The 27,666-nt window shown below is 45.9% G+C and overlaps 1 protein-coding gene across 4 annotated transcripts in view; it reads left to right on the forward strand.

Annotated features, from left to right (window-relative positions):
- The window catches only part of ZMYND11 (zinc finger MYND-type containing 11), an 836,880-nt gene that overhangs the window by 542,577 nt on the left and 266,637 nt on the right, over positions 1 to 27,666 (forward strand). For all 4 annotated transcript variants that reach the window (XM_078663281.1, XM_078663280.1, XM_078663283.1 and 1 more), the window contains one exon: positions 25,423 to 25,491. In XM_078663281.1, the coding sequence (XP_078519407.1) occupies positions 25,423 to 25,491 (69 nt within the window). The remainder of the gene's footprint in view (positions 1 to 25,422; positions 25,492 to 27,666) is intronic.

Below are 27,666 nucleotides of genomic sequence, written 5' to 3' on the forward strand. Positions count from 1 at the left end.
ATCCTATCCCGGTGACCGCCGAGTGCAAATGATGTATTTACTGTGTTTCCTTGCCTTCTAGATATACGCGCATACGCCTTGAGTGATTATTAAAGAGTCCCAAACCTTATTTTGTGCTCAGAGAAGCCGTATACCTGGTCATTGAAAACAGCATAAACTGTAAGAGATATCTTTCCCATTTAAAACGTATTGGCAGATGTAATGATTCTGAAGTATTTAATTGGTGGCAGCGATACCAGAAGAAACATGTGGTTGTTTATTTAAATGAACCAGTATTTATTCTGATATTTATTCTGATATTTATTGTGATATTATTTGTGATATTTATTGTGATACTCATTCCTGAAGTTATTCTATTTATTAATACTATTTATTACCAGAACTGTATGACCAAAAGAAATGTATATGTGCTTTCCCAGTCAACCCTATTTACAACAAAGAACTTTTATATAAAGGAATCGTACTTTTCTACAGCAGTGCTGTGGTGTCCTTCTTTTTGGTGTGGATGTACAAGGAGTTATTATTGGGTCAGAGCCGGCTTAACACTCCAGCCTTCACTTGCCTTGTCACTTGAGCCAAGCTACCCCCTTTGTGCTTGGCTTGCCCATCGCAGGTCCAACACCTATGAACACCTCTCATTCGGATAACCTCTGCTGTCGCACATTCCCTCAAGTCCATGCCCATTTTTTCACCGTAGGGGGCATCAAACCTATCCAATTAATTGCAATCCTTCTTTTGGCCAGACCAGTCCCTACTGGAGGAACCTGCGTGTAGGTTTTTTCCCTTTAGGCCTAGGTAGAAGACCCAATAACGCCTCCCTAATGGATTGGGGTAGCTTCCAACCTGTCACCCGCCATAAGCTCTCCATAATCGATCCCCAGAAGAGACGCAGCTCTGGACAATCCCATATCATGTGCAAGAACTGGGCCTCGACACAACCACATTTGGGACAATTTACATGGCAATCCGGGTGTCAGATAGGTTTGAGGGACAATATTAAATTGGGTAAGTGTAAATCTGGTATTAGAACTTATCTGCTTAATACCTTAATGCACCCTTTGCCAATCCGATTCCGTTAGGGGCTCCTCCAAAATCGCGTCCCACTTAGCTTGAATCGGGAGTGGGTGTGCTGCAAGATCCCCCCTCAATGCACTGTAAATATGAGAAACCAGTCTACGGCCCCCCCACCAAGGACATCAGAGCCTGAAGCGTACCCGTAATAGGTGGCTCTTCCGGAAATGCCAACCAAATCTCCCAGACAACCGATGAAATCGTTGCATATTGGAGGTATTGCCCTGCACCTGATTCAAACATTGATTCTGCATCCTCCCTAGTGAGAAATTTTTGTCCCGAATACAAATCCCCCATTATGCGACGGCCACCTTCCATCCATCTGCTAATGGACATGATTTGACTTATTTGTTTAAATGGTACCACTGCCTACAGTGGGGCCTCTAGGGCGTATGACGCTCGTTGCACCGCAGTTTTTATTGCGGATTCCCAGGTTGCAGCTACGTGTCTAATGTATGGGAGCTCCTCGGACACCCGGGATTCCATCATAAGTAGGTCCGTAAGAGGGTTCCCCCATGAGTACCCTCCAAGAGTCGCTTCTCCCAATTGTTGTTCTTGTCTAGCCACTGTACAGCATGTTGAAGCTGTGTCGCCATATAGTAAAAACCCAGCCTAAGGACCTCCAATCCTCCCCGTTCCCACGTCCTCTGTAATGTATCCAGTTTCACCCTTTTCCTTTTGGACCCTCCTAATAGATCAACCAGTAGACGGTACAGCAAGTGAAAAATATCCCATGGAATACGGTAGAGGGAGTTTTGCATAGTATATAAGCAGCGCAGGAGAATTACCATTTTTATCAGGGCTATTCGCCAGATCAGGGACAAGGGCAGATCTCGCCAGAACTCAATCGATTTGCGGATACCCTCCACACATTTACCTATATTGTGTTCTAGTTAGGTTTCCTGAGTGTGCACCAGCTTGACCCCAAGATAACGAACTGTGTCTCTAACACAGGTCATCACCACCACGGGCAACTCGGCCTCCTCCTTGTCCCTCAGACTCCCCAATGGAAAAAGTTTAGACTTCCCAGTGTTAAGTCAAAACCCTGATATTGCACCAAAGCCAGTTAGCTTCCTAAGGAACTCTGGGACCGCCACTTCTGGATGCGAAGGTATACCAATGTGTAGCCAACATACATTGACACCACATGGACCGTCGTCCCCAACCGTCGTCCCCAACCGTCGTCCCTAGCGCTCCATCCTGCATCCTAGAGTGATTGCCAAGGGTTCCATCGCCAGAGGGAAAAGGAGCGGCGACAGGGTGACAACCCTGTCGGGTACCTCTTTGGAGTTCTAGGCTATCATAAACCTGATTTTGAAGGCAGACCCAAGCCGTTGGTTTAATTTAGAGCAGTTTTAATCATTTCAAGTAATTATCTTCTAATCCCATCCAATCAAGCACCATCCATATATGATCCCATTCAACAGAATTTAAGACCTGCTGAATATCTAGGAGACATAAAGCCCAGTCCACTTCCTGTAGGTTTGGCTCATGCCAAACTTGCGTAATTCTGCGCAAATTAGATGTAGTGTTCCGGCCAGGGATACACCCAGCCTGGTCTGGGTGGACCACTCAGGTCATATTTGGTAAAAGTCACACTGCTAAAGCGTCACTCAAGATTTTCTCATCTGTAATCAAAAGAGAGATGGGCCTATAGGAGCCCAGGTAAAGGGGATTCCTGTCTGGCTTAAGAATCATGGATACTAGTGGTTCCTTCATGGTGTCAGGGAGGACCCCCCTGAATAGAGCCTTGTTAAACACCTCTTACAGGTGATCTACCAGCTGCGGGGCAAACGTTTTATAAAATTCAGCAGGAAGACCGTCCCTCCCAGGGCACTTTTCAAATTTCAGCTTCTTAATTGACGTTAATATTTCTCCCCTAGTGAGTGGCGCCCCCAGTGTCCTAGCATGCTCTTCCTCAAGAATGGTATGTGTTATGCCGTTCAAGAAGTCCTATAACGCCAGCGGCCCGGCCTGGGCTACAGGCGAGCATGTCTGGCGTAAGTGAGTCGCAAATTCCAGCATAATCGCGTCTTGGGTGCATACTTCCTGACCCATATTATTGCGAAGCTTCAACACCAGTACTTGTTCTGTCTCCTTGTGGATGAGTTGTGCCAGGAGTGCTCCAGACCTGTCCCCCGCCAAATATAATCTCTGCCTGTAGGTGGTATATTTGTGCTTCTCTAACCGTGTCCAACCTTCGAGGAGTTCACCTCGAAGTCGCGTCCACTCTATCTTGTCAGCGTGAATCTTGTATAGAGTAGTCTCTAGTGCCTGTAATCGCTTTTCTAGGGTATCAATGTCAGCACTAAGTTGATGTTGGACTCCATAGGTTTTCCTCATGCAGACTCCTCTAATAACAACCTTCATAGCTTCCCACTCCATGGATCTAGCAGCTGTGGATCCCCAGTTTTCCACCAAGTAATGAATAAGGACCTCCATCACGGTCTGGTCATATGGTGGATCTGTAATGGCCTCTGCCTGAAGCAGTCATAGTGGGATAGGTGGATGACCTGGTACGCTGGACAGAATCAACAACAGTGGCACATGGTCGGATAGATATCGTTGTAGATAGGAAATGGTCAGCGTTGCAGCGGAAAGGCCAGCGGAGAGACAAAAATGGTCAATACGGGAGAAGGTATTGGCAGCGGAGTATAACAAGAGAACTCATCTCAAAGCTGCATACCTTGGAGTATACCAATGAGGGATCTCATCATGCGGGGTTTAGTGTGCTCTCTAGGGAGCTCCCTATTTAATTTCCCGTCAAATATACAATTGAAATCACCAAAGAGAAGGATCTCAGCACCCATATACTGCATGCACACATGTAGGACTGTTGGGTAAAAATCGGGGCAGTCCAAGTTGGGCGCGTAGACATTGATAATGCACAGTTCTCTCCCTTCCCACTTTCCAACCAGGATAGCGTACCGCCCATCAGGATCCAGAACATGTTGGATGTGTTGAAAGGGAACCACTGGTGCCACTCACACAGGTACATGGCTGCATAGACCTGCTCGGGAAGAGCTCCATGCGGCTGTCCGGAAAAGATCAATATCCTGGAGAATCTGGACTCCCAGTAGCAGAGGAATCATTCCCCGTTGACCCCTGACACCACCTGCTGCAGGACTAGCGCAGAGAGGAGCCATGAAACCCCAGGGAAGTGAGAGCAGAGCCCGTGCCCGGGTGGTCGATTTCCGCCATCTTGGGACTGGCATGAAGAGAACACGCGGAGGCACCGGGCCTACGAACGTGCTGGACACCATTTTGGGAGCGGAGACAGGCTACGATTCCTGAGGGAGAGGTGCTGCCTTCTTTCTGCGAGACCGGAACGTGGATGCTTCCACACAGGTTGACGCGGAGTTTGGTTCTGAGGCGGCTGAATGCAGTCTGTGAACTGGTGAAATGTCCAGCGGGTGGAGCTGAACCCGTGAGCCACTTGAGCCCCTACTGGGGCTGTCCTGTGAGCTAACTCCCTTGTGGAGGACGTACGGGTGGAAGTGGGAAAGAGCAGATACATCCGGAGCCGCAGTATATGTTCCCTGAGAAGTTGTGACACATGAGTGGAGAAGGCTTGACTGATTGAAGCCAGTTTCTGCTTGGCCCACTGGCCGCCTGTTGTCGGTCGACCCTCCTGGGTGAGTGCATTCTTATCTGGAAGACTCCCTCCCTCGAGAGCCAGAGACAGTCTGCCGGATCTTGGAAAAGTGTGATTGCAGACCTACCAGGAGGATAGTTTGAAGAATTGCTTCCTAAATACAATGCACAAGGCTGTAATAGTGATGGCCTAAGCCAGATATTGACCCCACAAATTATAAGCCATACCGACTATTTTCTATGATCAATCTAGATGTAAAATTAATCAGTAAGACTATAGCTGTTAGTTTGATGAAAGTAGTTGCATCTGCAGTTCATATAGACCTATCCAGTTTTGCCCTCACGGTTGCACAGTAGTAGGTTTACACAGGTTACCATGTGTTAAATGTATGCTTCAGCTCAATAAGAAGGACAATGTGGTGGCCTCCCTTAGCAGTGAAAACGTTTCACTTTTATTGGACTGGATTTTCTATTTTCAGTATGTAGGAAAGTATGAACTGCTTTCATGGTTCCCCCCCCCACTTTTTTGCTTGGTGTTATTGCGTTTTTGACCTAGTCTGCTGGGATCCTGCTAATCAGGACCCAAGCAACTGTGCTTTCCCCCCTAAATTGCCATGGTAAGTACTTTAGTTCCTCAACAATTTATTTATTTATTTATTTTATTTTATTTTCGAGATTTTTATTGCGCAAACAAATACCCGAAGGTGTCTCGGCGCATGTGGCGGATAGAAAGACCGAGCAGCAGGCTTACTGGTTGAACAACCATGTCTTTAAGAGCCTCCGAAAGCTCATCAAATTGGGGGCAGTTTTTATGGCTACTGGTGTATCCTTGTTAGTCACAAGTATATGGTACTAAGATACCCAGGGAATAGGATGTTTCCCATGGGCTGTGGCATGTATTGTGCCACCTATGGGAGTCCACTGTGACTACAGGCCTGCCACTGTAGCCTGTGTTAGTTGGCGCTTGTACCACTTACAACAGATATACATTTTCTAATGTGTGAGGTCACTACACTTAAAACCTATAAGTCTTCCCTATGGCAAGCTCTTCAGTTCATGCTTGGTTGTAAGTGTTAGGTTTCCCCTGCCTGAGCATGACACTCCTACAAACCCCAGAGTCGATTCTCCAGGCTTCATAAGTTCAGTCAGCCATTTTTAGACATATAGTGGACATCAGTCATTCCGATTTGTCTAACTATATAGTGGCTGCACCGAAACAGTCATGTTTGGTATCAAACATGTTGGAACCCTACCCTAACACTGATTCCAGTGTTGGTAGTATGATCCCATGTACTGGGGGGGCTCCTTGGGGGACCCCCCTGTACTCCCTGTAACAGCCTTTCAGGGTCTGCAAGTGAGCTAGTATTGCTGCCGACCACATACACGATTTTGCCCTCCTGCTGCTGAGTCAAGCACGAGCAGGGTAAGGTAGAACAATAGGTTTCATGTCATAGGGAGATGTGACCACCTCCCAGACAGCACTTAGTGTATTGGGCTGGGATGGTGGCGCTTGTCAGCACCACCAGACTGCTTTGAAGGGCACATTTGGTGCCCTCCTTGCATACTCCAGTTTGAACCAGTTCAGGAACCCTTGGTTCCTGTTGTGGTGCGAAACTGGACAAAGGACATGGGAGTATCTTCCCCTTTGTCCAGCCCCTCCTCTGGGAAGGACCCCCTGAGTCGTTCCAACCCTTTCCTTAGGATCCTTAAGGGCTCCCCTGTGGGCGAGTCCTCAGATTAATCGTGGGACTAGACTTAACCCTGAAACTACATTGCTCTTCAATCGTCTAGACACTTGGACTTCGACTGGAACTGAGACTGCATCAAGGAAGACTCCTGCTGTTCCTGGTCTCGCTGTTCTTCAAGTCTTCTTCGGTGTCTGTGATTTGTGCTTAATTTAGGTTCTTCAACAGACCTGTTGGCATTAAGGACACCCAAAGAAATCTCCCTTGGAGTGAAGGAGCCACTCCCCTGCATCTGCAGGCACCGCAACAAAGCTAACCGGTCTGCTCCACCTGTCATCCTATGGACTTCCCAAGGACCAGTAACCGAGGTGGTGTTTCTGCAGCCCCCAGAGGCCTGACCTGTCTTCACAGCAATTTTGAGGAGTGTCCCTCGTCAGGCCGCTGGGACCAAATCCCTGTGCACTGGGTCGACTTGCCATTTCCAAGGCTTGTTGGCTCTGCACTCCAGAGATCTTTGGGCTACAAGAAGTTCCAGCCTCCAGCACCTCACTTCCTGAACAACAGAGTCCTCTCTGCATCGTGGGCCTCCATCTTTGGTGAGCTGCTCGAGGTTCTCTTGTGACTCCTGTGCCTTCGTCTGTGAGTCCTCCTGAGGGTCTTCTCTTGTTTCTGTAGGCTCTCTGCTTGTTCAGGGCCTGCTCTGGTTCTCCTGCCTTTGGTGAGTCTCTTGGACTTTGCTGGTCCCAACGTTTGCTCCTTTTCGTTGTCCCTGCTAGTTTCGTTTACCTAGTCTTTTTGGTGCTCCCGCCGGAAACTGATCACCTGGACACCGACATCGGATGTGGGACAGCTTGTGCACGGCTCCTGTTCTTCCTCAGTGTTGCCTGGTCCTCACAGCTGCAGCGGACTAGGTCACCGTTCTCTTCAGAACCTCTTACATCGCCAGGCATTATGTTTCCATTCCTCCATGTTACCTATGAGTGGCATAGGCTCTGTCCCCTCTGCCTACAGGTTCTTCACTTCAAGAATTCACCCTTGGATTTCATCAGACTCCTCCACAGTCTTCTCCAGACGTATCTTCTTTGAAGTCTCCCATTGCTGTCTCCAGCAGATTCTGATGTCACTTCACCCCTGGGCAACTGGCTACCGTGGTGCAGGTAACCTGGTTCCTGGGGCATCCACAGGTTTGGTGGCACTCGAACCTTCTGTCTTCCATAGGGTTTATTCGTCCTCCTGGATGGGTCCTTCTTTAAAACTGCAACCGCGACTTCTCCATTGACTTCCATTTGGCACACAGCAGTTTCCGATAGAAATATTGACAGGTAAGTAAAACGGTCAAACCTGTGAACTTATACATATAATGCAATCCTATGGGAGGAAAAGCCAAATATGCATTAAGGTATGTACAGTTGGTTTCAGGGGTTCACCTTGGGTGATCGGAGTAGTCGTGGGCCAAGGCTCTAAGTACTACCAGCAGTTCTCTGGAACCGCCCGGGTTCTACCAGGAGCAGGGTGCTGGTAGCTGGCGCTACGGATGAGGGCCAAATGAAAAGAGGCTGCACAGGGTCACTTGAGGGCAGGTGCAAGGGCTCCCAAAGGGAGTTGAGGTGAGAAAGGGTCTTGGAGCACGGGTGCACAGCCACTTCTTCAGGACCGGGGCTGGTGACTTGGGTGTAGAGTGGTTAGGTAGTCTGGGCTGGGTGCGCAAAGGTGCACCTCGCGGTCTGGGACAAACAGCTGACAGGGGCAGAATCAAGGCAGCTGGGCCACTCTCAAAGTGGGTCTCAGTGATGCTGGCATCCTCTGTGGGTGCTTGGTTCTGGTGAGTGAGAATCCGGGCTGGACTCTCGCTATCGTTGTTTGGTGCAGCCCCGGGGGTTGGTGCTGCACGGTTCCGGTTGGGCCTAGTGTCTTCACACTCGGTGGGTAGACAGATCTGACTTTCCAGAGCACGAGTACCTTCTCCTGGTCTTCTGCGGTATAGGTTGGGCTGGGTAACTGTAAGTTGGTGGACCGGACTCAGCTTGTCGGTAGCTTTGGACTGATGGGGAATAGATCCTCTATCCAAAGGAGACTGTCCATGGTTTATGAAGTGTTGGCAGGCTACCTAAGGCTCTCGTAGATCTCCAGCTCAGAGGATAAGTCACTCTGCTGCGATTGTTAAGAGAAGACTGTGGACTGCAGTGTTTTGCGCAAAAGTTCTTCGTTTGATCCGTCGAATCGGAGTTCTTGGGTTCAAGGTTGCCACCTAAAAACTCAATGTAGGGTTGTTTACAGGGAGTGACGGGTAGGACCGAATGGGCTACCTTCCTTGAGGGTGTATACTCCCTCTGTATGATCACTTCCTGTGGAAAGTGGCAATGACCCTGACCCTAAAATGCTAATTCCATCCAAAACAACATGGAGGAATCTGAAAAGTGATGTCCACATTAGCTGACCCACCCTAGGTGTGGAGCTGGTTGAATGTGGGCACACCTCCTAATCTTATCTTCTTGCCTGTCTGGCTGCCAAAAAGTGGGGTCAGGACGAGGGTGGGCATCTCCACTATCTGCAGAGGCCCAAGGTTGCATAACAAAGGCGACTGGGCCTTTGAAGGTACCCGCTCTGGAATGCCCATCCTGCTTGGAGTTGGTGTCAACACCTCCGCCCAGAGCAGGCTTTGTTTCTGACCTCCGAGAGCAAAGGCTGTCCACTCACGAGGCCCGAAACCAGTCTGTGGTGGCTTGCTGGTCGATTCCAGTCAGTCAGCACATTAGCAGTCGATGGGTTTTCAGGGGGCACCTGTAAGTGCCTTCTGGGTGAAGTTATTAATAAATCCAGCACTGGCATCAGTATGGGTTTATTAAGACGAGGTGTTTGGTATCATGCAGCTGGGGAACTCGTAATGACGAGTGTCCAGTCTATGTACTCGGTAAGTCTTTCCCGTGCACTGGTAATATCTAAGGGTGAACTTCGATACCATCTGGACATATCCATTCTCACAGATATGCCCACACATGGGTATGGTGCACTCTGCCTTAGGGCTGTAATGCCTGCTGTAGAGGTGACTTGCATATACCACTTCTAGTGCTGGCAGGCATGGCACACAGGAATGTGTACCATTGCGACTCTTTAGTTTCCTCTGCACCAAGACACGCAGGCTGCAATGGCTGTTTGCATGAGTTTGTTGTGGGGTCCCTTAGGGTGGCACAATTCCTGCTGCAGCCAGCCTTAGGACCCTATTTAGGTCCAAGGGTTCAGTACCAGTGGTACCACTTACTAGGAACTTCAGGGATCCTAGAGCTTAGCCAATTGTGTAGTTTAGGGTAAGAACTCTGGTACTGGGTACCTGGTTAGCAGGAACCCAGTACAATCTCAGTCAAAGTTGCACCAGATACCAGGCAAAAGTGGGGGTTAACCATGTCAAAAGGGGCACTTTCCTACTCGCTGTACTAACTGTGCTAAATCACAATTGTTTCCCTGTGGAACCAGTGCCTTGCGTGCATCTGATAACCTTGCCAGTATTGAGTATGAAATTGCAAACCACAGCAAAATATCTATAAATACATACCACCCATGATCATTGAGGTGATATTGAACTGTTATCTATTCATCACAAATTTTCCATATTGACCAAAACTAAACATCTCACAGTGCTTTGCATATTCATCACTCCTTGTCTCAGTGGAGTCATGAGAACCCATTGTGTCCCATGCCAGGCTTTACATGCTACCCTGGGTAGACTGGCTAATGCTGCTGTCTGCATCGTTTTAATGCTTCCCATAGTGGAAAAAATACCTACGGATAAAGAACGGGTTACCTTCCAACAAACCTAGTCCCTCATGCCTCTTTCTTAGGTTGGGGAGCAACCTTTGAGGATTTCCAAGTACAGAGGACACAGTCTCAAGAGAGAGAGAGAGAGAGACTGCAGTATGTTGCAAATCCATGCTGTCTACTTAGTCTTGAAGTGTTCCGTCAGACATTAACTAGCAGAAAGAAGCTGATTTCAAGAAAGAACACAATAACATTGTATTACCTAAGCAGGTAGAACAAGACTAAAAGCTTTGTTGAGAGACGCTCAGACAATATGACATTGACTGATGTTCAAAACATCACCATAGCAGCAGCAATACACGTACCAGGTGTTAAGAATCAGCAAGCAGACCCCTTCAGGAGAATCTTATCAAAAGATTATGACTGGGCTATCAGTGATGACATACTAACCTAGATCTTTGCCCTTTGGTGACACCTCAGTTTGATTTATTTGCAGTAATATAAAACACAAAATGATCAGACTGTGTATCCTGGTATTGCGAACCAAGATTAGTCTTTTGAGCAACTGGCCAATGACATTTCTTTCTGCTTAGTCTTTAAATTCCAATAGTAATTATCAGGCTGAAACATGACAGAATGGTGATTCACAGACCCGCTTCATCTGTCAGAAGAACCACACTTGGCATTGCAGTACAGGATTGATTATCCAGGGTAGATACTTCATGACAACTGTACATCTCTGAATTTAACAGCTGGCCTTCTGATATATGATATCCTGTAGTACAGTAATTTGGTTTAATGGTCATTGTCAAAGAGGCTAGACACAACACAAAAAAGGTACCTCTAGACCTTGAATTATTCTACAACCGACTTAATCTTAACTACATAATGTGAGCACCCAAGTTTAATCAATAAACAAATACTCCAACAATTACAAAAATATATTGTTTTATTTCATTTTTTTATCAAAAATGTTTTCATCATTATACTTTTTTTTATAGATTTGTGTTTTCATCAACATCAGGTATACATTCATCCATAATCACAAAAGAGCAGAAACAATGATTACAATATAAATAGTACAAAGCTAGTACAAAGCCAGGTAGAGAGATATAACCAAATTCACACACCACCATTCAAACCATACTCACACAGACCCAGACAAACCTTCACATTCATAACATATCTGGGGAACTCAACTACAGAAAGACCAAGTACAACAACTCCATATAGCAGGATGTTATCAAGGCAGTGGTCGACGCGTTTCGGTGGCTGATGGAACACCACCTTCCTCAGGACCTGCCAGATATGAACTACTCCACCCGGGGGAAAAAGTACCACTGTAAAAACAGTTCGTATATTGCGATACCAGCAGACGTGTATGTATAAACTGGCTCGGGATCTCCCACTTCTCAAAGACTGGCTACGGAATACAGCTCTCAAATCCTAAAGCTCCTCAATGCTGTATGTTTTCACTTGTCACAGAGAGATAGATGTCAGAAAGTTCCAAAACTCTATTGCTTAGAGCAAATGCAATCGCACTAGAGACTATTGTCACATTATGTAGTTAAGATTAGGTCGGTTGTAGAATAATTCGAGGTCTAGAGGGAGCTCTTTTTTTGTGTTGTCATATTTTCCCCTCTTCTCCCTGACAATTATTGTTTTTTCAGAGGGGGGTCCCCTATGTACTGCGTAGCAAAGAGGCTAGACAACCTTGTGTGAGAGCATCTCAAGCTACCTGATAGAGATTTCTAGTGACAGAATCCTTACCTTAGAATTATTCCTAGGGGTCATACTGGATCCGGAAAATTTTCATGAGCAGTATCCCTGTGCGCTGGTAGGTGATGTTGATAGACTCCAAGTGGCGCAAATTGTGCTGGATGTAATGTGCATGGTGCCTATAGAGGGGCAGCCCCAGCACGGTGATGTCAGTTCTTTTCTTCCGCACCTATCAGCGCAGATCCAGAGAGAGACACCCCGTAGTCCATTATTGACTAACTTTTTTTAACTTTTTGTCAAGTCTTTTTGAGGTTTTCCTCCTCATGTGGCAGAGATGTCCTCTCAGAAGGCCAGCTTCAAACCCTGAGGCACCAGTCACTGCTCAGTGTGTGTTACTGACCCTCACCTTGTATGTCTTTGGTGCCTCGAGCTAGACCATGATCCGCAGGCCTGCTGGATTGCCGTGCCATGAACTTGAAGGCCTTGAGGGAGTAATTCCTCAAACTCCTATTGATTGATGTGCGATGCCAGGACGATCTAGACCCCGGTGGAGAGGAAGTTCCTTGGGAGTTGGTTGTGAAGTCCGAGATCCTCGTTGCACTCAGTCATCTGGTCATTCGGGTAAGTCCTGCAAAGAAGTCGTCAAAGAGGTCTCAGACTTCTCCTTGTCTATTGGCCGACTCCGGGGAACGTTAACCTTCTAGGCCTGGCTCTGCGGTTGAGCCAGCGCCTGTACCGTCTCCTCGCTTCATCGAGTTTCCAGGAGCTGGAGCGACCCCGCCCAATTAAGAGAATTTCATGAGGTTTTGCACCTCGTATTTGGGCGGCCCGTTCCCTATGGCCTATTTTCAGGCCCTGTAGGTTTCGGCGGGGCCCTTACTGTATCCACACCGGTGGCTCCAGTGCCAGTCAAGCCCCATGAATCCACAGATGGATCTGGCCTCTTGTGCCATCTTCAACTTCCGCAACGCCGATCCCGATGCTGACGCTCCAGGCGGCGGCCCCATTCTGATCCCTGATTTGAAATGGAGCTGGATGGGCTTCGCCCAGTGCCACCCAATGCAGACGGTCTCTTGTTCCTGAAGAATACCAGCATTATGACCCTTACATAGACTGGTGTAAGGTTTTGGTGGATGCCAGCAGACTGGATACTTCTCCAGATAATGGCAGACTTTCTCCCCCAACTGTGGCTACGGAGGAGGGAATGTTGTTTGCAGCAGTGGCGAGGAGGGGGCAAAGGTTTTGGCCCTTAGCTTGCCCTCAGTGGCATTCAAGATGAACGACTTGACAGAAGAGCTTCAACCGAGAGTGTCCCCTTCTGAACCGCTTCTCCAGTTTAATAAGGCTTTTACTGCCGTCCTGCTTGGTAACAACACAGTGACCCCTGTGAACAGGACTATTGCCCACCACCTTGCCCCAGGGGACCCCAACTTCCTCACACAACACCCTACCCCGGAGAGCTTGGTGATTTTTTTGCACGGTTTTATATAGCGTGAACTTGACCCGAATCGGGTATCAGAGCTCTTTACATAGCACCAGTTACCTTACATGAGGACACACATTCGTTTTTGTTAGGCACGGGGAGATTACGTGATTTGCCCAGAATCACAGGATGTTTTAGCATCATTACCAAGACTCGAACCCAGTTCCCCAGGTCTGAGGTTGCGCGCCCTAGCTGTTAGGCCAACTCCTCTCCTGGATTTACTTCCCATGTAAATCCTGGCGCATTGTCAACCGGTCAGGAATCCAAGAGGCTGGACAACTTAGATAAGAAGATATTTTCTTCCACCAGCCTGGCACTACGGTTTGTGAACACTGTGTGCTTTTTGGGCTGCCATTCCCATGATTGAGGGATTGGTTTTCGCGGGTGCTGTCAACTGTCCTAGAGGCGGCCCTGGCCATACTCTCCTAGGCAGTTGCCAATGCGAGAGACGCAGCTGAGTTTACAATCCAATGTGGACTGGACACCTCCGACTCACTGGGCAGAACCGTTTAGTCGACAGTGGCATTACGGTGCCACTTCTGGTTGAGGACGACTGACTTTTCTGGGGTTGTCCAAGCGTCACTAATGGATATGTCCTTTGATGGCTCCTGTTTCTTTGGAGACGAGGCAGAATCAGCTCTGGAGGTCTTTAAGGACAGCAGGGCTATGGCCAGGTTCTTTTGGTCTTTCCATGGCCCCTCGACTCCCCCAATCTGCCTTTCACTGATTTCATGGCCACGGAAGGGGCTTCTAGCTAAGTCTGTACCTACCCAGCCAACGTGGTGTGCAAGCTTCACAGCCTCTGCATGTCCCAGGAAGGGGTATTCACAGACCTCGTGAGATGGGCAGCCAGCATTCAGGCTAGTCCACCACACCATGGCAGCCACAGCCTCAAAGCCCTTATAGCCATCCCTCTTGTCTTGGGCACCCAGTGGGTGCAGGAGCTGCCATCCCCTCTTCAATTGGCAGTCTATCACATCGGACAATAGGGTTCTGCAGATTGTCCGGAGAGACTACTCCCTCCCCTTCGAGACTTCCACAACACCCATGCCACCTGCTTGTGACAGGTTGGTGGAGGGCCATCTATCTTTGCTCCGCCAGGAAGTGACAGCTCCATTAGCCAAGGGAGCCGTAGAGCGAGTGCTGGCACCAGAAGTAGGTCGTGGTTGCTATTGCTGCTACTTTCTGGAGCTCCAGAAGGATGGAGGTCTTCGTCCTATTCTAGACCTGCCCTCTCAATTTCTTCCTCAGAAAGTAGAAGTTCAAATTGCTCATGCTTGCTCATGCTTGCTCATATCTTGTCTGCTGTGGTCCTGGGAGACTGGATGGTAGCGTTGGGCTTACATGACGCATACTTTCACATTCCCATTCTGCCAGCCCACAGGCACTGCCTGTGGTTCACAGTAGGACACAAGGTCTTTCAGTTCGCTGTGCTTCCTTTTGGCCTTACCATCGCCCCTCGAGTGTTCACCAAATTGATGGCGGTGGTTGCAGGTCATCTGAGGAGATCAGGGATGCCAGTCTTCCCCCCTATTTCGATGCCTGCTTGTTGAAGGCGTGTGTAGAAATGAATGAAGTCTCGTAGACAGCTCTTGTAGTTGGTAGTTTATTCATCATGTTACAGCTCAGTAAATTCCAATGTATGTTCCAATATACGCCCCACCAGGAGCAGCCTCCTGGCTGCTCAGCCCATCTTCTCCAACTACTATCTCACCAGTACAAACATTCCTCACATTCCAAATGACATCACATTGTTAGAGCATCAGGGAGAGAACAAGGACAGGGATGGTGCATTATTTAACAAGCAGATTACTACACATCTTCCCCCTTATAATGATGAAACTAAATCAAACAGTATACACATATATAAACATAGGAAAAGAAAATAAACTTACTAGAACACAGTACTAATATGGGAAGAAACTCTCCTCATGTAATAATATTAATAATAATTTAAAATCTAATAATAGTAATATAAGTAATTGCCTTCTCTATGTAATGATAATGTAATAATAATAATAGTAATGCAGTCATAATAATGTAGGTAATAAACAGTAAAATAGAAATCCTAAATATAAACAAATAGCACGACCAGGGAATATCACATGCCCTCTACTGCACGCATTGTAACATACTGTATACTTACCCCTACTGCATACTTTTGCAAGATCAGGGACGCACACTCCCGCAATAATACTCTGTTCACATACTGCATTCCCAATAATACTCTGTTCACATACTGCATTCCCATGCAGTACCAGTAACTTTATAAAACACTCTAATAATAATAATAGTAATGAAGTAATAATATTGTCAAGGGGGAATCCACCTCCTTATAAACCACACATGTGCAATAACCTCCCAAAGGGGAAATCCACCTCCCTATAATACACTGTAAAATGAAAAATCGCATCAAATTAATGAATGACCCAGGACTTCACAGTCTTCTCAATACGACATTGAACCGATGAGTGGACTAGCATCTCAACATCAACTCATATGCAACAATCCACCGCTTCTGGAACATTTGTCCCCGTTTAGGGCTGTTGCAGTTCAAGCTCTGGGACCTTAATCCCCACAAGGGCTGTTCGTCCCCATTATTTGGACTCTTTGTTGGGCTTAAAATTCTGGAACCATTCTCCCCAACTTGTCCCTATCCTCATCCCCAAATGCAGAAATGAATGAAGTCTCGTAGACCGCTCTTGTAGTTGGTAGTTTATTCATCAAGTTACAGCTCAGTAAATTCCAATGTATGTTTCAATATACGCCCTACCAGGAGCAACCTCCTGGTTGCTCAGCCCATCTTCTACAATTGCTATCTCACCAGTACAAACATTCCTCACATTCCAAATGACATCATATTGTTAGAGCATCAGGGAGAGAACAAGGGCAGGGAAGGTGCATTATTTAACAAGCAGATTACTACACAGTGCTTGCCCCAGGCTGTCGCCTCCGGACCTCCTGCATTCACTGTGTTCACGATCAACGTGCTGAAGTCACACCTGACTGCCTCTTAGATGTTCTCTTTCATCTGAGCTGTTCTGGGCACAGTGCGGTTTAAGGTCTATCTTCCAGAATGGCGAGTCTGATGTCTACAATGTTTCAGCCTCTATCCTCGATTTCGGAGAGACTGACTCTGAGGCTGCTGGGCCTTGTAGCCTCCTGCATCCTGCGTGTGACACATGCCTGCTGGCATATCCGTGCCCTGCAGTGGGACCTGAAGTTCCAGAAGACGCAGTATCAGGGGAATCTCTCCGACATGGTCCAGATCTCGGAGGGAACTGCGCAAGATATGCATCGAGTGACGAACTGCGATTGGGTCAGTGGCAGGACCCCCTCCCTTCCCCTACCAGATCTGACAGTAGTGTCAAGCATCACTCCTGGGTGGGGGCGGCCATCTGGGCTAGGTGGAGATCAGAGGCCTCTGGCTTAATCTGGACTCCACAGCAAACTCCTGGAGCACCAGATGATCTGACTGGCATTTAAACCCTTTGTACCCTCTATCAAGGTAAAGCTAGTGCAGGTGTTCATGGACAATACCACCGCCATGTGGTACGGCAACAAACAGGGCGGGTGGGGTTGTGGTACTTTTGTCAAGAGGCCCTGCATCTCTGGATATGGCTAGAACAGCAGAGCATATCCCTGGTGGTTCAACACCTGGCGGGCTCTCTGAAAGCCAGGGCAGACAAACTTAGTCGAAGATGCCTAGCGGATCATGAAAGGTCTCTTTCAGCAGTGGGGAGAGCCTTGGTTAGATTTGTTCGCCACCGCCGAGAACGCGCAATATCAGCAGTTCTGCGCTCTGCAGTTTCCAAGGCAACTGTCGCTCTAAGACGCTTGTCATCTTGCATGGATCTCAGGCCTCCTGTACACCTTTCCGCCCAGAGTTCTCAAGGAGATCAGGAACGACTGGGCCCAAGTTATACTTGCGGCTCCGGACTGGACTTGGAGAGTTTAGTATCCCAATCTGTTGAGCATGGCCATCGGTCCTCCGATCAGTCTACCCATTCAAGAGGATCTTCTTTCGCAGCAGCCGGAGAGGGTTTACCACCTGAACCTGTCAACGCTCCACCTTTTTGCATGGAGATTGAACAGTGACAGTTGACAGCCTTCGCCCTTCTGTCTGAAGTCTGTGATGTTATTCTGTCAGCCAGGCGTCCCTTCACCAAAAAGGTATACGCCTGCCGTTGGGGCAAGTTTGTTGGGTGGTGTGTAGAAAAGCAGGTTGACCTACCTTTCTGCTCCCCTTTCTCAGGTTCTTCTTTTTTAATCTTTCCCTTGCCAAGCAGGGTGCTCCGGGCACCTAATAGGGTTATCTTTCTTCTTTTTCAGCCTTTCTGTGGTTGGCTGACCAGCCGTACCTATTCAAATCCCTTATTGGACATACGTATAGGTTCTTGAAAGGTTTGCAACATATGTTCCCATCTCCTCCCTCTATCATGCATCAGTGGGATCTTAAACTCGTCCTGAAATTCCTGATTGTGCTCCTTTTGAGCCCTTGTATAACTGTCCTCCAAGGCTCCTTACCATTAAGATGTCCCTCCTGGTGTCAATAACGCCTGCCCGAAGGGTCCGTGAGCTTCAGGTATTGACATCCAAGCCTTCACACCTGAGCATCTACCCAGACAAGCTGGTTCTATGAGCTAGAGCTTCCCTTCTGCTGAAAGTCATCATTCCTTTTCTTGTAGGTCAGGCCATCACCGTGCCTACTCTCCGCTGCATCCCTCTAGAGGAGATGAGTGACTCCACCATCTAGACCCGAAAAGAGCAATGTCGTTCTACCTTGAGAGCACAAAAGAGTTTGGATGAATGACCAACTATTCGTAGGCTATGTCAGAGCAAAGAAGGGAAAGGCTGTGCAGAAGCTGACCATGTCCCTAAGGATTATGCTCTGCATTAAAATTTGGTATCTATTGGCCAAGAAGCAACCCTCTGTGGGTTTGCGCGCTCATTCTGCCAGAGCTGAGGCCGGACCACTGCGTTAGCAGGAAGTGTCCTAGATATCTGCCAGGCAGCAAAGTGGGCTTCCTTGCATACGTTCACAAAACACTATTCCCACTCCCTGGACAGTCAGGTCCTTTACCTGTTGGACTTTTCGGTATGAAATACTTTCTCAGACCCAACTCCAGGGAGGTATTGTTTGGATATCTCCTCTAAGGTAAGGAATCTTCTGCTAGAAGTTTCTATCAGATGGACAAACTACTTCTCTTCAGTAACGCCTTATCTGGTTGAGACTCAATCTAGCTGCAGATTCATTACTGACCCACCCAAACTCCCCGCTCTGCAAACTGATTGCTAGGGACAGGGCTTTCCTTATTCAGTGCCCTAGTTTTCCATACCAGTGATCAGTGTTCTTCGTGGCTCCACGCTCCTGGTGTGGAAAGTCATGAAAAGTGCCAGATTGCGGCATGCTGGGGTGGCACCGCAAACATCACATCTGGTTCGGATGATGCCGCTGATGCCCTGCAGAGCCTATCAACACCACCTACCTGCATGTAGCTGTACCTACCAGATATACCAGATAAGTCGTTACCAGAGGTAAGTAACTTGTCTGTCAAGTGGAGTAGATTGATCCCGACACGTCAGCAGGTTACAGCACTGTTGTTTCTTGTACACTTAGCAACATCTGCTCTAATTTTGTCTACCATAAAAGTGCATCGAGTTGTCATAGACTACAGAAAATCAGACACCTTCTTTTAGAATCCCAGTTGTTGAATATTTTCTAGGAGTCCACAAGAAAGTATACTATCCATTGAAGGTTCCTTAACCTCCTTGTAGGTTGAATATAATATTGGATTAATTTGAGGACCTCTCATTTTAACACATGGACAAAATAGCTGTATATCGTTAGTCATGGAAAGTGTCTTTCTTGATAACAATTACTGTGGCTTGTGTAACAAACATCCTTTTAAAATATTTCATAACAGCAATTTAATACACAGGACTCGCCCTTCCTTTCTGTCAACCTTGATTTAGAACTTTCATATTAAACAGTCAACATTACTGCTAGTTTTTCTTTCACAAGACAGCTTCTCCAGCAGAGATGTTACAAGAGAGCTAACACATTACTTTGAAAGAACTAAAAGCTTCAGGTTTGGAAATTAATTATTTTAATCACAGGCCTGTAAATACAGGGATGGTGTCCTCAGAGCAATCTTTTTTTAGATGGATTGTATTGATGGATCGTATTCTGAATCTTTATTAAACTTTGAAAAAACAAACTGTGGTCTGAAATGCAGACCGAACACTTATTAAACTTGTCATATAGTTACAACAAATTAAGCAGTACTGTATATCTGGACAACATAACCATCAGAATATGGGGACTAATTCTGCACATATCAGAGTATGTTCACCTAATGCCTACCTAGCTCGCAGTGCCCCATCTGGACCTCTAACTTTACCAGGTTACCAGATGGTATCTGCAACCTTAGAAAATGACGACTCTAATTCCTCAAGTAACTCGAGGCAGCAGATCTTCCCTTGGGTTTTTATTCAGGCATGCCCAAGGGAGACACAAGAAAGACACAAATTGACTTTTCAAACATTTATTGAAACAATTGTATTCTTGTGTAAAGTGTGTGATCTGCAATTATTAGTAGGATGAAACCAAGCATTGTTGCCAGCATTACAAGAATGGTGCAAAAGATAAACATCCTATTTCTACCTACAGTATCGGGAGCATAGTGGAAGTACCTTCTGCCAGATCTCTTGGGGCAACACAACCCCCCACACCTATGTATGATGCATCAGTAAGCTGATCTGTTGCAGACCATGCTAGCGTCCTCAGTTGGATGAAAGCTAGTCAGCGGGGATGCATATCAGGCACTGTGTTCCAGGATAATCTCCGCCGAAGTACTCCTCTGTCCAATTTGGCTCTGAGGCGGTTTAGATAATAAAAGCGTTGTTTCCAATCACACTGTCATGGTGCAGCGCCGATGTAATTGTTTGTCTTGCAACTCAGAGCTATTTCCAGCAGACAATTAAATACAAGGGCATCGTGTTCAATGTTCCTTAGTCTTGGGCAGAGTGTACCAGCGAATGATAAACTGCTCAATAAGAAATGTGTTGTATGCAGAATCATTTCTAAGTAAGTTATTGTGTAAGTACAAGTTAAGTAAAAAGTCACAGTTTAGGAACATATGTCAAGTTTAAAATGTGTTAATAAAATGGATACTTTTGCACAGGTCCTGTTGTACTTCACAACAAACTAAGGGAAAGGTGGATATAGCATCCTTACTTAGAAATGTCCTGAATGCAGACATACACAAAGCGGCAACACAAAAATCAGTGCATACCTTTGAAAGACATTGGTTACTGGATTAATTTATTTGGTTAATATGTGTCCTTCTGAGTCTATTTTCTTGTCAAATCTCTTCTTTGTCACAGTTTTCAGAGTTTGTGAATATTACCAAAGATCCTGCAGTGGAGAAGAATGAGATATTTAAAATCTTGGTTCTCCATAGTACATTTGCTGAAATCATGAACCAGCTGCCCATCTGTGACAAATAAAGGGATGAATGGTAAAATACGTAGGTCTGTTGACAGCTACTGTCCACATTGACCAGCTTCAAGATGAACTGGCATTCACCTACCTGGTGCTATGTCTTGTAGGGGCACGTAAATCAGCCTGCAGCCTTAAAATCATAGCACATTTTCGGGCTGTGGGCCTGCGTCTCATTTTTCCTTGGAAAAATAACGCTTGTTTTTTAAAAACGTAATAATAAGTTTTAAATGAACATTTTAGAAATATTTGATTTTGATTCTTTAAAAAACAATTATACTACCAAAAAATTAAAACAGTGTTTCCTTGTAGATGGGCATATGTCCTACTTTGGTTAATTAGTTTTCTCTTGTAATTGTAGTGGGATTCTGTATGTAGGTCAGAGTTAATGAACTCATCAAAGATACCACCGATAATTATAATCCTGGAGAACCAGGATTATAAGTAACAGCCTGATTATGAATTGGATAAAGTGCTATCTAAGGCTGTGTTACCACTTCCTCCAGTCACAACCAACCCAGTCTCCTCATTTTTCAGGAACACTGATCTTGATTCCGGTAGATCTCATGTGGATTGGGCAGGGACTGCAGACACAAGTGAAGCCATGCTTTGGCCCGACCACATCTTATGGCATAGGGAACAATGTAACATTCCTCATTATCAACCCACTGCTTGCCCTGAACTTGAAAGTCTCCCTACCCCCCACCCAGGGCTGGACAGGAATCCAAAATCATCCCAGGCAAAAATGTTAGTGAGACCCACATGGCTAAAGGCTGTAATAAGAATGTGTATATAAAGGCATGATCTGGTCCTGCAGACCACCTTGCTCTGAAAGCAGCCGTCTAGCCAGCAACCACCTACAATTCCAAAGTGACAAAATGGCCAGTCCGGTTCTGCATGGTATCCATGCACCCCCACCCACTCCCATTTTCCACCTTCATAGAACAGCATAGGGCAGTGTAATTTTCCCTGGAATTGGGAATCTGTATGCAGAAATAGGAACGCTGATTCTGGCTCCAAATGTAATTCGCCACCATGGGTACAAAATAATGTAACTGCACAGCCCACAGATGCAATTACAGACTAAAATCTGTGATTCCACACACTCTAACATACCCACTCCTTTATCTATCACCCAGCACATAATCTGCACCTAAGTAACTTATTTTTCTGGCGCTCTGCATGCCCATAGTTTTGACCGATTCATTTGATTTCAGGTGCATTACTTGCACCAGAAATAATTCTTGTTTTCAAAAAATTCCTTGGTGAAATTTAAGAACTGTATTAGAGGTTCATGTGGGTTGTTGAGGCTTGCCAGTAGCTAGTGCATTATCACCAGCTTCCTTGTCTTCTGCTTGCCTTACATCATTTGTAGCTTACGCTTTGGGACTATTAGGTTGTCTTATACCCTTGTCAACATTTCTATTTGTCTCGCTTGACTTGTCCTTGTAGAATGTAAACAAGCAAAACCACTGCCAATAAAAAGTTAGTTTATTGCCACCTACTCAGTGAAATTGGAACTAACCACATGAATCTTTTGCCTAGCAATTACTAACTTAAACTTTAGCTTTTCTAGTAGAAAATATCTGATAAGATTTTTTATGAGCAGTTCTCCTGCGCGTCGGTAGGTGGCGTTGTCTGACTTCGCATGCGTTGTCTGCGCTGGAAGTGACACCTGCGGCACCTATATAGACGCCACCTAGTTGCTCTAAGGTCAGTTTAATTTCATGACTTTCCACACCAGAACCGCAGAGCCATGAAGAACAGCGACCACTGGTGTGGACAACTATGACTATGAATGGGATTAGTCCGGTCTCTAGAAAGCCGTTCGCAGAGCGGGGAGGATAGGTGGGTCAGTAGGGAACCTGTGGCTGGATATAGTCTCTGCCAGATAAGACGTTAGCATCTGAAAGAGACTTCTAGCCGCATGTTCCTTAACTTTGAATAGATACCCAAGCAGTACCTCCCCAGAGGAGGCTGTGCGGAGCAATTTCATTCAAGGAAGTCTTGCAGGACCGAACGAGCAAAGTGCCCATCTCTATGGACCTGACTGTCTAGACAGTAAATTTTAGTGAATGTGTGCAGGGAAGCCCACGTTGCTGGCTGGCAGTCTGTTCAGGGCCGGAACTCCGCATGCGAACGCAGTGGTTGCAGCTTTAGCTGTGGTGGAATGAGTGGAAACCTTCAGTACGCTGCTTCTTGGCCAGTGCGTAGCAGATTTTAATGGAAAGTACAACCAATCTAGAGATGGTCTGCTTCGGCACTTCCCAACCCTTTTCCGCACCAGCATTCCCCACGAATAGTTGTTCATCCACCCGGAACTGTTGTTTGCGGTCAAGGTAGAGTGACAGCGCTTGTTTTGGGTCCAGAAGGTAGATTCGTTCCTCTTCTTTAGAGGGATGTGGAGGAGCGTAAAAGGTAGACAGGGTGATTGATTGTCCTACATGAAATGGGGTGACCACTTTCGGTATACAGGAGGCCCAAGTGTGAAGCACCAGTTTGTCAGGATAAACTGGTTAGTTAAGACAGCTTTGATGATGAGGCCTGCAGCTCACTCTATGGGCAGATGTAATCTCCAGAAGAAAGGTTGTTTTGATTGTCAGAAGCCTGTGGGGACAATTATGAAGAGCACACACACAAAAAAAAAAGCCATCAGAGTTCGGTCCCACTCAGGCATAATACATGTTGAAGGAGGGAAGAGATGAATAAGCCCTTTTAACCCCTTCGACGCTCATGACGAGCCCAGCTCGTCATGGAGTTTCCATTGGTTTCAATGGAAATTGCATTGAAGATCCAAAATAGCCTTAGCATCCAAGTGGTTAAGAACTTATGTACAATAGGGGACTTTAACAAGGAGGGTTGGCCAGGTAGCCTAGAGCAGAGCCCTGCTGGACAAGGGAAAGAATGAAGGGTAAGACTTCAGAAAAAGGGGCATTAAGGAGATTAATGTGTTTTCCTGCACATAATGCCACAATTTTTATCCAATATCAGGCGTATACCATCTCGGTGAAGGGACGCCAAGCTGATATTACAGACTTCAGGAGGAAGATCGAAGGCTGTCAACTGTCTCTGTGCAATCTCCACGCAAGAAGAGTGGACAGGTTCGGATGGAGAACCCTCCCCTGCTGCTGTGACAGAAGATCCTCCCGAAGGGGCAGCCTGTTCGGAGGATCAATGGCCATGGTCAGTAGACTTGGGATACCAGACTCTCCACGTCCAATCCGGAGCCACAAGGATGATTTGGGTCCGGTCGTTCCTAATCTTGAGAACTCTGTGCAAGAGTGGTATGGGTGGAAAGGCGTACAGGTGCCCTGAGCTCTACTCGAGACAAAAAAGCGTCTCCAAGTGAGAGCTGCCTTGGAAACACCAGCACGCAAAACTGCAGACATTGCTCATTCTTGGCGGAGGAGAACAGATCAAACCAAGGCTCTCCCCACTGTTGAAATAACCCTTGTACCACTTCCTAGTGGAGATGCCAGTCGTGATCTGCTAGGCATCAACGGCTGAGTTTGTCTGCTCTGAAGTTGAGAGAGTCCACCAGGTGTTGGACGACAAGGGATATGCCCTGCTGTTCCAGTGATGTCCAGTGGCTCAGGGCCTCCTGACAAAAAGGTCCACTACACCACCCAGCCCTGCTTGTTGCAGTACCACATGGCGGTGGTGTGGTCCATCAACACTTGTACCAGCCTTCCCTTGATGGAGGGAGGGGAGAAAGGCTTTCAGTGCCAGTCAGATTGAACAAGCTCAAGCATTCCACCAGAGGCCAGAGACTTCTAATACTCACCTCTTCCAGATGGCCGCCCCATCCCAGGAGTGACGATTCTGTCACTAGTGTGAGATCTGTATGGGTAAGAGAGAGGGGTCTGCCTGAGACCCTGTCGTGGTTCATTGGCCACCACTGCAGATCTCGTACAGCACCCTCTGAGATCAGGAACATGCCAGAGAGGTTCCCCTGATGCTGTGCCTGTTGAAACCTCAAGTCCGACTACAGAGCCTGTATATGCCACTGGGCATGAGTAACCAACAGGGTGGTGGAGGCCATGATTCCCAATCCCTCTGGGTATGCCTCACCGAAATCCAGGATAGAGTCTGAAAAAAAAGTTATCATAGCCTGAATATCCAGGACTCACAGCTCGGGTGGATAAGCCTGAACCTGCAGTGTCCAGAACAGCTCTGATGAAAGGGAGTGTCTGAGAGGGAGTCATGTGTGGCTTTGGCATGTTGATAGTGACCCCAGCGAGTGCAAGAGGAGGACATTTAGCAGTATAACTCTTTTTTTATGTTTGCATCACACCAACCCCTTTGTAAGAGATTTAGAAGTCTGCCAGTGTACATTTTTGCTTGGTTCCAAGAAGACTTTATTGTCATAGAAGAACCTTTCACAAAGTGAATGCTGTGAAAACCCAAATAAATAAATCAAGACATGTGTAATGTAAATATGTTACTTCTGTTGCTGATATAAAAGAAAACGTATGAGTTACAGTACTTTATTTTTGTTATTTTTCTTAAGCATCTTGAAGACCGTCTGTTAAGTTCATGGTAAAAAAAATTGTAAATCAGACGTATGTCTTCTCTGAAATTAACACAGATTGATTTGTTGTGTTTGTCAACAGACAAAAGTTTCTCAGGAACTGCGAGCAAAAAAAGGACGACGGAGTCAAAATATTGAACCCAAAAAAGAAGTAAGCGATGCATTAATGTGCAGCACTGTCTTCTAATATGTAATCTAATAAAGCATATGTCAATAAATCATGGATGGAATGTCCTTTGACTTGAAACACATTATTATATAATTTAACCAGCTATAGTTACACTGGGTAGACAAAGATATAATATCAAATTAATGTTACTATTGTACTATCGAAATGACCCTATCTGCAAAACACTTAGAACAGATTGTCACTGTTCAGCGTTCAGCACTTCAAACAGTTTGGTTAATCCCATAGTTGTCTTGATCACTGAAGGAGTCCTGTAATAGAGTAACAGCAGCGTATTGGCTGCCCAGTCTGCTGCAGCATAGTATTTGATGGCACCTGCATCAAAGAACTATATCTTTCCCTTTCTTCCATTTTTTACATAGCAGTATTTATTAGCACTAAAAAAATGTAGACCGTAAATTATTAATATAGGAAAAGCATAATAAGCATAAATATATGCTATAAAATTAAGATGCAGCAGATTTAAAGTTTAATAAAAACCAAACCAAAACCTTAAGTAAAAGTGAAGTTATCAAGAACTGTAGTGTACCAAGCATGTCGGAGGAACATTTCACTCTAACTTATTTTGTAAAAGGTAGTACTTCTTACAGGGGACTCAGTAGCTTGTACATTTGTTATCCAATCTTTACTTTGTTTTGCTGCACAGTTCTCGTTTCTTTCTTTAGTGATTATTTTCCCCATTACCAAAAAGCTGATCTTTGCTGGGAGGCCAGTGCCAATATCCATTAGACAATAGTTATTCAAAATACTTCGGCAACATTTTTTTTTGTGTGTGTTTTAAAAAGCACAAATATGTCCCAAAAGTATCAGAGCTCTGTATGTAAGTTGGAAACAGAAGCAAAAACATAAACAAAAAATGATTATGCGCTATTAGCAAGTGGGTGGTCCCTTGAAATTGCCAGGTATTTTCATCCCGTTCATGTGAGAATAGATTGAGAACTGGAATTAGCCAAAGAGACTGAATGATTCCTATCAGAATCTGCATGGTAATAAACTAGTTTTACAACAAATCTGTTTTAGGGATGTGACATGGCTCACAATTAGTGATTGAAACCTTTAAATTAGGACTTGTGACTTCTCCAATCTTTTTTAATACTATGTGGTTTCTACACAAAGCATTTTTCAGAAGTAAAAATATTTGAGTTGCAAATTTTCATGATGTGCGTTCTTTAAATTATATGCAGACCAAATTAGTGTTCTGTTTTCGGCACACAGTGTCGATTGTAATGATACCGAGATTTGTGATTTAATTAGGTCAGTACCTGAAAATAGGCAACTTATGACTAATGCTTGAAAGGAAAAATATCAGTGTGCTGTGCAAACGGGTTTCTTTCTTCAAAAAAGAGCCTTCTAAAACAGATGTATTTAAAGAAAAGGTTTTTCATAGCTTTACTGTTTGTAAGATAGAAGTCTTCTCACAGGCACCCCATATTGCAGTCAAACTAGATGAGGAATTTCTTTCAGAAGTTCTCTTCTCCAGCACCAGGTTTTGTAAGAGCATCACCGGTGCCAGAATTGGAGTCCTCATGACAAATGCAGTGTATCGATTCCATACAGGTTTTCCCTAAGCCATGGATGCCGGTTTCTTTCCATGCACCACAGAGGCCAGGATCTGTAGCTTGTTAGCCTTTTCACTAATTTTTTTCCCTAAGGTTTCCGTTTTTGAAATATGTTGCCTTTCAGTTTTTTGGAGTTTATATTCCTTGGGGCATCTAAGCGTTTTTTGTGTGGTGTAGATGCTGATGCTGCCTGCATGTGGTTCCTGTTCTCTGATCGTGAACCGATATGTGGTCTGTATGTGCATCTCCAGCCTAAGGTTCTAAATTAGAGATGCTAAACTCTGTCCAATCCCACTCTTTCAGCTTGAGAGTTTGAAGTCGCTATGTCCTTCCTGGGACCCCATGGCCCCTCCTTTAATCAATTATTTAGGATAGGTGAGGGTCACCATTATTTAGTTGTACCCTTGTCCAAAGTTGTCTTCTCTCTCCACACCTTAGAATTATGTTCATGTACTGTTTTAAAGATGCTATTTTTAAAACATGTTTGTGACTTTCAAAACACCTTCAGTATCGTTTAATGACTGGTCATTTAATTGGCTCACAACCCCTCTCCTTATTTATGGCACTGGGGCAAGCTGCT

This window comes from Lissotriton helveticus, chromosome 10 (assembly GCF_964261635.1).
Source record: "Lissotriton helveticus chromosome 10, aLisHel1.1, whole genome shotgun sequence".
Lineage (NCBI taxonomy): Eukaryota > Metazoa > Chordata > Amphibia > Caudata > Salamandridae > Lissotriton > Lissotriton helveticus.